A 9,947-nucleotide genomic window follows, 5' to 3' on the forward strand; every position below is an offset into this window, starting at 1 on the left:
ATCAAATCAGAACTACAAACCAAATCAAGCCTTAGAGGAACGGATCTCGGAAGTCATCAAAGCGGGCTGGATTTTTTTTTTTTTTTTACTCCAGAGTGGTTTGATTTGAAGGAATGAAAGAGGTGTGAAAATAAATTAAGATGAAATATTTAAATTAAATTAGAGTGTAGAGGTGTGTGACTCACACCAATTTTTAATTTTTTTTTAAACTGAAATACAATTAAGGATGAATCAACCAAACACGTTTTAATTAATTGCTTAAATATTTAATTTCTAACAAATAAATATTTAAAAAACAATGATTTTTATAAAATTATTTATTAGTTTTACACATAAAACTAAAATTGATTTTTATTAAAATGATATAAGAAAAAAAAAACATGCGTATTTATAATTCATGCTAATATTTTACTTTGAGTTTTGAAAGATTTTTTGGTTTCACAGGCACAATAACAATTAAATAGAAAATGAATTTAGTCTCACGATAAAAAAAACTCATTAAATATAATAATAACAAAATTATCAAATTTTACAACAAGTATAAATAATATAATCTTAATAATAATTAATTTTAGCAATTAAATATATAGATAGATAAATGAGACTTATAATAATACATAAAATATAATTAGTCAAGATAATAACAATTAATAAAAAAATCATAGAAATGCCAATATTATTATGTCCATTAATTAATATACATATAGAAAAAAATATTTATTATGATTGATTTGCAATAAAATCATTTATACAATATAAATATTTACTATTTTCATTATTATAAATCTAATCAATCAATTATATATTTTTGAAAGGAGTAACACAGTAACCTTGACATTCTTTAAAATATAATATATTGATAAATATAATAGTAAATATATATATATATATATATATATATATATATATATATATATATATATATATATATATATTGTGGATATATGTTTGATTTATAATGATTGAAAATTTAGTAGATTTTTATTATAGATGTTTAAAATATTAACAAGTATGTAGATTGTTTTTTTTTTATCAAATTTTTAAATATAATTTGATTTAAAAGTTAAAAAGAAAATATATAAATTTTAATAAATAATATCTTAGTAAAAAAATGTAAAAACCAATTCAAATCGAACGATAAAAAACTGATTTGATTTAGTTTGGATTTAATAATAAATCTAAACCATATAAATTTTATATTTGATTTGAATGACTTTTTGATAAAAAAATTAAATCTGCAAACACCCTAAAATAGGTATTTAAATTGAAGGGTTTTGCAATTAAATTGGGCAGGTAATATGCTGAATATTTAAGACGAGCATGATCATAATTGATTTTCTCTTATCTTGTCCGTAGATGATACCGCCAACAAATAAATGCTAGTTATTTTAGCATTTATTTTTAATGTTTTATTTTTATAATAAATAAATAATTGTTTTTTATAACTTAATAAATTATCATGGCCTTGATTTTTAATATTATTTACAATATAAAAATTATAATGTTCTAGATATTCCTTTTAACTGCATGGGTATAAATAAGTCTAGAAATATATACGGAATAGACTTTTAGTATCTTTTACTCACATCTTTTTTAGGTTTTAAGAAATATTATTTTTTATATTAATTAATTAGTATATTTCGTGAATGATTTCAGAAGCTGAGGGCGGCAAACGAAAATTTTGCCGGCAAACTGCGCGGGCGCGAATATTCAAATGGTGGCGAAATTCATCATCATCTATTATTTCCCACGTTTTCCCGCCATTTCCAGCCATCATCATCTGTTTTAGCGTCGCCTTTGGGATCCAAACTCCAACAAAAATGGACGTTTCCGAGCTCGCCAAGAAGCTCGGTCTCTCCGATTCCAAACTCCTCGTCCGAAAAGCTGCCGAGCTCCGTCGCCTCTGCGATGTCCAGTTCGATTCCTCCGTCATTGGAGTCGTCAGCCCCTTTCCTTTCCTTTTCATTCCCTTTTATTCGATTCGATTCGATTCTGAAGCTCTTTGTTTTGCGTTCTCAGGGTGAGGTTGCAAAATCTCTCATATGCTTGGAAATCGCCGCCACTAGACTCGGCGTTCTCTTTGACCGATCTTCTGCTGTGAGGCTCAGCGGAATGTCCGAAAGAGCTTACATCAGATCCTACAATTCTCTCCACAACGGCCTTGGTGTCAAGTTCGTTTTCTTTCTCTTTCTATTTGTTCAACCTTTCTTTCTTTCTTTCTTTCTTTTTGTCAACGAAGTGTTTGTTTGGTGATTTCAGGATGAAATTAGATGTGAGGGAATTGGCGATTCAGTTCGGCTGCGTTCGCATTATCCCTTTCGTTCGTGACGGTCTTAAATTGTGAGTTATCTGCCACATATTTGATGAAATGCCATAACACTGTTGAAAGTTCATGTGTTTTGCTGAAATGAATGTCCTTTCCTCTGCAGATATAAGGATCGGTTTGTTTCATCATTGCCGGCTTCTCGCCGTGCAAGTGCTGATTTCACTCGTCCAGTGTTCACCGCGGTTGCTTTTTATTTATGTGCTAAGAAACACAAGGTATCTTAAATGGAACAGGTCATGATATCATATATAGATGATTGAAAAATATAATGTTGAATATATTAAGAGTGGTTGCATAAGAATGGCAACATTATTAGGTAGTTTAGAGTATTTGATTTTCCAAAGCGGTTTGCAACTGCAATTGTGGTCACAATGTTATAGTTTTTGGGTTTTTGTGATGGTACTGTGTCCACAATTGTAGCCACGTTAACTGTATTCTTCTGCAATTTTCCTTAAAAATCAAGGATTGTGAGGTATTAAAGACTTGAGTGTGACATGAACTGTTCTTTTGCATTGGTTAAAGCTGTGATTGTGTTTGTTTTGCAGCTTAAAGTAGATAAACTTAAGTTAATTGAGCTCTGTGGTACATCTGAGTCTGAGTTTTCTAGTGTAAGTGCTGTATCAGTAAGTTTAGTGAATGCGAGATGATTTTATTGGATTTGTGATTACTGTTAGTGATTTTAAATGGGTTGTGAATGGCTCTGATGTAGGTTTCTGCTACTATGAAGGATTTGTGCCATGATGTTTTTGGGGTTGCGAAGGAAAAGAAGGATCCTAAGGAAGTGCAGTCAAATCGAGGTATATATATATTTTCCCTTTCGGTTGTTGATCATAACGCGTCTATGCATTGCTAATATTTTGTCCATTATTTATGTATTTCTTGCATTGAGTTTTTTTGTTTCTCTCCCTTTGCAGATTTGCTTGATGTTTTGCCAAGTAAAAGGAAAGCTGAGGATGGTGGTTATTCATCGGAGGATGGTCCAGAGGTATTGATGTTTAATTTCTTTTTGTAGCTTACCAGCATTTTTGTTTCCTTTTGATTGGTTGATAAAAAAATTCATGCAAGAAAAATCAGGGATGTGCTCTCTATACAATTCTTTCATATGTAGTTCAACCCTAATTATTTTTTTACTCATTTTTTGAAGCTCAGCTTGTCTTGGTTTTATCCAAGTTTGACCCAATAGCTATCAATTATTTTGTAATAATGTCTTTTGTACTGTAATGCCTGGGTATTTGTAGCAAAAAGTTAGAATCTGTCTAAAATTGACTTGATTTAGTTTCTCACTTTCTCTTTTTACTTCTATAGTGTAACCATTATCTATCAATTCTAATTCCAAATATAGATGCAGCGTTCTATTTAGTATAGCTTTATTATTTCAATTAATTGTTACCTAGGTCCTCTGGTAATTTCCATTCAACATCTAATAGAGAGGCTAGCTTTTTCTAGCTATTCATCCACTTGCTGTGGGATAGTAGATGCATAGTGTACTACATAAGGGCTAACTGGGGAATTAAGTTGGTTGTCTCTACAATGTTTCACCTTTAAGATTATACTCAGTATTTATGAGCATTTGAACTACATTTGCTCATTGTAGGCTCATTGTTAGTTCATTCTACCAAGTTACAATAATTTCAATTTGGAAATAAAGAACTTATTATTGCATAATTATGGGTTTAAACGTATGCACCAGAAGCAGTTGAATTCTTTATGTTCTTCAAAACAAATTCACCACAATTTACTCTCCATCTAGTATTTTGTTTAAAAAGTGAAGATAGTCGAGGTTAAATGCAAGATCAGCATGCCCTGCCTTTCGATCCCTCTATTGCTCTATTTACTCTCACCATTATGATTATGTTCTGAAAACTGAAGGGGTATATTTGTTCAAGTATTTTGCATGGATATTTGCTGTAAAGTGGCTTTTCCAATTTGTAAGAATGATGAAGTCTTCATTTTTATGTTGCTATAATTAACTTTGGATCTCAACTAACATTTTGTTGTGTATGCAGCTTTCAAGCTATAAAAAAGCCAAGAAAATGGAAAAACATGATTATGAGAAATGGAAATCTTCTGTGCTTTCATCCAATAAACAAAATAAGAAAGGTACTGAGACAACTCTTGCATTTTCTCCTTACTTGCCAAAAGTCAAAGATAGTTGACCCTATTTGTTTGCCCGTTTTTCTTAGCGCCTTGCAAGCGAACCAGACAGACTAGTCTCAACTTTCTCAAGGAACCTTCCGATAATCAAGAGTTAGAGGCAATTTGAGATGGTATTGCTATGCTTTATTATCAAAGATGATTTTGGAGGAAGTTCAACTCATTAATTATGAAAAAAAAAGGATGAAGTATGACATCAACTGATATTGTTATAGAATAGAACTCAATTTTGTTAGATGTTGTCCTTTTTGGATTTTCCAAAAGTTTACAGCAAGAACTCTCTGTACAGACTGGCATTCCTTTTATTAACTTTGTTGGTATTTATTTAGCTTCAAAACGGGTCATGAATAGTTAAACATTTGCATACGCGAAGATAGTTCATGTATATATACATTATTCGTATATATTCATAACGATTCGACTTTCTATTTTTTAGCTTCGTGTTTGAATTTTAAATGGATATATCTGGAGACGTGCATGATAATGTTGATAACATAGCTGGCAACGTAATTATTGGCATTATTTGATATTCAAATGATTATATACGACATAAATAACTTTATCTATACGTTAAACAGTTGAAGTTTGATATGTAATGTACAGTTGGGACTTGGGAGTATTTATAAGTAATGTATAAAATATAAAATGTTTAGAGGGACAAAAGTCTTTCATATGCATTAGCTTGTTGGTTAACAAAAATTAAAAATGGACGGTTAAAGTAAAAATCTTCCAAAATTCGCATGCATTAGCTTGTTGGTTAACAAAAATTAAAAAATGCGAGGTTAAAGTCAAAATCTTTCAAATTTGCCAGAGGACAAAGTTTCATAGATTTGAGTATTTGACCCTTGGATCACCTTAAGCTTGTTCAAAATATTCTGTTGTCACTTGGGAGCCCCTGAAAAAACAAACTATGGGCGTCTCGGTTTATAAATTTCTAGAAGTTATGTTTTGCGGCTGTATCTGGATCTAATACCTGCAATTTTTTTAAACAATCTCAATCATCTTAAACATTATATTTTTTATTGTTCGTATACTTGATCTTCTTGCCAGTTTATATATATAGAACTTTTTTTTTTGTCTATATTAAATTATAATAAATTTTTAAATGCCAATAGTTAAAACTAATTTCAAATAAAAAACTAAATTATTCATTTTAAATGTAAAATATTATTTATATGTTCAAAAATATTTTTTTTTATAATTTTTAATTATAATATAATTCATATATTACTAAACATTTATTATATTTTTTAATTAAAAATAAATATTTATATTGTATAACACAAGCTAAAAGCCTCTCGAAAATAAAAACACACAAGCTAAAACACTAAATACAATAATTTTAAAGAGCAGATAACTTTCATATCTGTTGAAGTTATATAATACTGTATCAAATAACTTTAAAAATTATATTTACTTATAGAAATTAAACTTTTTTCTTCATGTTTTAAGTTTGGAAATTTTGATATACAAAAATATAAAAAAGAAGCATCCGTTCCGATTCACTTGTCCTTCGTTATTTGTCGCGCATAACTGACTGACTCTGTGTCAACTAAAACGGCCACACATTCAAAACAGGTTCCCCACCTTAACCGGTCAAACCCGGCGTCGTTTCGATGATCCCATAAAGCCCACAGCTCCGATCCTCTGCGGACGCAACCACACAAACCCTCTACTCCCAATCAATCACGACCCTTTTCACCATAACAACCACACCCATTTCTCGTTACGTGCGAGTGCACCACGATAATATCCTACACCGTCGCTCACACGATCACATGATATTTTCTTTCCCAAAGCTTGAAGAGTCACGAACCCTGCAAGCAATTTCAACATTCTCTCTCTCTCTCTCTCTCTCTCTCTCTCTCTCTCTCTTTGGAATCTTCCTTCTGCTTGGAACCCTAAAAATCTGATTACGTACCTACCCATTATTTAATTGGTCCGTTTTTATAATTGGGGTTGTCGGCTGAACTAATTAATCATTTGGGGTTGGAGGAACAAGAGGAGTGAGAGCTTCAATTTTTCTGTTTTTAAAAATTAGGGCTTCTTCATTTGGTACCCGATTCCCTTGTTTCTTGGGCTTCTGGAATTGATGCAAATTTTAGGTCTGGTGGGTGGTGGTTGTTAAATCAAATCGACGACAAAAATTAGTTTTTTTTCTTCTTCTGGGGTGTTGGGATATGGATTTGGGGGTTTCTGATGAGATGTTAGGCACTTTTGTGCCAATAGTAGTTTACTGGATTTATTCTGGGATTTACGTTGTTCTGGGGTTGTTTGCTGAGAATTATCGGTTACATTCGAAGCAGGAAGAGGATGAAAAAAATTTGGTGTCAAAGGGTGCTGTGGTTAAAGGTGTTCTCCTCCAACAGCTAGTTCAGGCTGTGGTTGCAACCCTCTTGTTTGCGGTAAGTTTTTTTTTTTGAGGTGTGATAAGTTTCTAGGTTATATTTTTTTTCATGCTTTATTTTATTTGTGAATGGTTGTTGATTAGAAGTTGCATTTATTAAGTCACTTTTGTATTGCTAAAACAGCTTTTGAGAGGTTTGATTGTTCAATAAGTTTCTGTTTTGACTCCTTTATGTTGTTTGAGGATTGGTAGACACTAGACACCTAACAAAGTGTTTTCGTTATTTTTGGTTTGGTTTACGTCACAGACAATCCTCATTTGCAAATACTATGTGTGTTCTTGCCTAATTTGCCTAGTTTGGTGTGTGATAATTGTATTTTGCCATGGTTGATTATGATGAGGCTTTGTTGCTATTTGGTATATGTGACTTTAGTACTCAGTTCACTGTTAGGGGTTGAGAATTTAATGCATGTGCCGTGTGTGTGATTGAATTGTTATTTGGTCTATATTGTTTATCATAGGGTATAGATAGATACTTTTAATGGGTTATACCTTTATCATTTCTTAATGGTAGCAAATATGTTATGAACCCTAAATGAGTTTCTTCCCTTCAAAAGGGTGTCGTGTACTGACCTCCAGTGCAAAAAGTTTCTTATAGTGTCCTCCTCTTCCTCTGACTAAAGAGAACATGTGAACTCTTGATTTTATCTTTATAACTTTCTTTGGGTGCTCGGGGATGTTGAAAAGTATTTTTATACACAATAGTTTTCTGTTTCCCTAATAAAAAATGCTATCCTAATGGATTGTTCGCTTATTTGTTGTTTGAGTGGAGGATGTTGACTTTCAAAATCAATGGACTAACATTACTCTTTATTGTGTAAAGAAAAAGATTAAAGAACAACAATCCAGTTTTGATGATACTGTGAAACTGTTTGCTTTATACTTCTTAATTTTGTCTTCTTTTAAATAGTCTGTCATGGAAAACAAAGGGAGTTGACTATTTAAATAGACATTAAAAACTGTCTGCTTTATTGCATAGTTATCTGAGTCTTGGGTATGCAATTGAATTAAATACTTAGAGAAGCAGAATTGTCTCTTGTGGAAGATACTTATGGTTTCATACCAAAAAAATTCTTTGATAGAACAAGAAGTTCATTAACACGGAAAAAATTAAAAATTGATGGGAGAATAAGGAATCTTCCTGATCACAAGGACATGATACAAAACAACAATGAAAAAGGAGAAAATTGTTGGAGCAACCCGATTACTCAATATATCATCTGTTAGGGAGACCTGTCTAAAAGGCCACGGGCCTTGTACCAAAGAGCCACATGCCTTGTTTCATACCAAGTCCAAAGATATACCATTGATACCTCCTTAAAAATGTGAGATTTGCATTTGTAAGTAACCAATATAATAATGTGAATAAGGATTTGGTTTGGTACTCTAAATCCTAAGGTTACTGCAAGCTCCCTTTCTAAAAATTGGAAACTAAAAGGTTGTGAGTAGTTAGTTACCAACATTGGAACCAATTTAAAGGTCTGAATTTACTAACTATGGAGTGTTGTCTTGCTAAATCTTGTATAACATTTTATTCTGGAATTCATTTTGTACCTTTTGTGTTTAATAATTATTGCAAAATTAGGATTGGTTCTGGATAACAAAATTGTAATTGGGTTTTGTTATTGTGTGTAGCTGACAGGAAGTGACAACCAAAATACTACAAGCCAGAATACTTCTCTACTTGTTTTAGCAAGGCAATTTGTTACTGCTATGCTTGTAATGGATGCATGGCAATACTTTATGCACAGATACATGCATCACAACAAGTTCCTTTACAAACATATCCACTCTCTACATCACAGACTCATTGTACCCTATTCATATGGAGCTCTGTACAATCACCCCGTCGAGGGGCTTCTGAATGACACTGTTGGTGGGGCTTTATCTTTCCTACTCTCCGGGATGAGTCCTCGAGCCTCCATCTTCTTCTTCTCCTTTGCCACCATTAAAACAGTGGATGATCACTGCGGGTTATTGCTCCCTGGGAACCTTTTCCACATCTTTTTCAAAAACAACTCAGCCTACCACGATGTACACCACCAGCTCTATGGCAACAAGTACAACTTCTCGCAGCCATTCTTCGTTATGTGGGACAAAATCTTAGGTACCTACATGCCTTACACGTTGGAGGAGAGGGAAGGTGGTGGTTTTGAAACTAGACCTTGCAAAGATTACAAGGATGATTAACTTTTTTGCTTGACGAGCATTCTTTATCTGTACTAGTATTGTTTTCCCTTTTTATGAGCAGCTTCTCCTTTCTCATGTGATGCCTGTATATATACATATGATGTGTCCTGTTCTATATTTTTCTTTCCCTTATGTCCATACTAGATAGACATAATAAAGGAAATTGAGGTGCTACCTATTACCATTTGATTTTCACCCTTGTATTGCTTGCTGCTACACAATAGTCATACCTTGTATCCCTCTGTGATGTCTTGCCTTCTTTAACTTTCACGCATGCAATCTTTGATATCCTAATGACTAATACTTCATATGTTTTGCCGACTTTGTATATCTGGTTCTATTTTTTAGCAGGGTCAATTTATGGCCTAACTATGGTTATTTAATGAATGTTGTATTTGTAATTGGACCTATATCTAATCATGTACAGGGTGGACCCCCTTAATTTTTATGATTGAATGAGATAGATGTATGTATCCACTAACCATTTGTATTCTAGTGTACTCTTAATTGTTTGTGGGGGAAGATACATTTTATGATGAGAAAAAGGTGCCAAAATTGTTGAAGCTTCTCCTTTCTCAAGTAATTGAGCTGTCGACCCTATAGGCACAAAATTGAACAAAAAATTGATGTGTTTTGTTTTTTTGTTTTTTTCCTTCTCTCACAAGAGACAGCCTTTTGAAAACACGATTTAGAAGATCCTCTTATCATTCATAGAAAATACCCAGGTTAAAAAAGTATTATAATTTTATAGAAGAGCCGTAATAGAGTAATTGTGGATTTTTTTATAAAAAAAGATTCAATTAATCTGTTGTTTTTCAATTAAGTCTAACTGCTGTTACAGAAAAACTAATTGTAGAGGTGGTGACATGA

The 9,947-nt window shown here is 32.3% G+C and overlaps 2 protein-coding genes across 2 annotated transcripts; both read left to right on the plus strand.

Annotated features, from left to right (window-relative positions):
• The first annotated feature begins 1,799 nt into the window (after window positions 1-1,799).
• On the plus strand, window positions 1,800-4,915 carry LOC100777539 (origin recognition complex subunit 6-like). Its single transcript, NM_001255217.3, has 9 exons — window positions 1,800-1,940; window positions 2,020-2,171; window positions 2,260-2,340; window positions 2,430-2,541; window positions 2,872-2,934; window positions 3,036-3,123; window positions 3,241-3,311; window positions 4,333-4,426; window positions 4,510-4,915. The coding sequence occupies exons 1-9, from the start codon at window positions 1,821-1,823 to the stop codon at window positions 4,587-4,589; spliced, it is 861 nt and encodes a 286-aa protein (NP_001242146.2). The 5' UTR covers window positions 1,800-1,820; the 3' UTR covers window positions 4,590-4,915.
• Window positions 4,916-6,070: 1,155 nt separating this feature from the next.
• LOC100778076 (sphinganine C4-monooxygenase 1) lies at window positions 6,071-9,398 on the plus strand. Its single transcript, XM_003518676.4, has 2 exons — window positions 6,071-6,885; window positions 8,523-9,398. Exons 1-2 carry the CDS (start codon window positions 6,661-6,663, stop codon window positions 9,075-9,077), a joined length of 780 nt encoding a protein of 259 aa, XP_003518724.1. The 5' UTR covers window positions 6,071-6,660; the 3' UTR covers window positions 9,078-9,398.
• The last annotated feature ends 549 nt before the right edge of the window (window positions 9,399-9,947 follow it).

The sequence above is a fragment of the Glycine max genome, chromosome 2 (genome assembly GCF_000004515.6).
Source record: "Glycine max cultivar Williams 82 chromosome 2, Glycine_max_v4.0, whole genome shotgun sequence".
NCBI classification, from domain to species: Eukaryota; Viridiplantae; Streptophyta; class Magnoliopsida; order Fabales; family Fabaceae; genus Glycine; species Glycine max.

Bases quoted from the DNA above. Each gene is read 5' to 3' on its own strand.
- LOC100778076 (XM_003518676.4), top strand. From the start codon at position 6,661: ATGGATTTGGGGGTTTCTGATGAGATGTTAGGCACTTTTGTGCCAATA. The intron at 6,886-8,522 runs GTAAGTTTTTTT...TATTGTGTGTAG, and splicing joins TTGCAACCCTCTTGTTTGCG to CTGACAGGAAGTGACAACCA.
- LOC100777539 (NM_001255217.3), top strand. From the start codon at position 1,821: ATGGACGTTTCCGAGCTCGCCAAGAAGCTCGGTCTCTCCGATTCCAAA. The intron at 2,172-2,259 runs GTTCGTTTTCTT...TGGTGATTTCAG, and splicing joins CACAACGGCCTTGGTGTCAA to GATGAAATTAGATGTGAGGG. The intron at 3,312-4,332 runs GTATTGATGTTT...TTGTGTATGCAG, and splicing joins CATCGGAGGATGGTCCAGAG to CTTTCAAGCTATAAAAAAGC.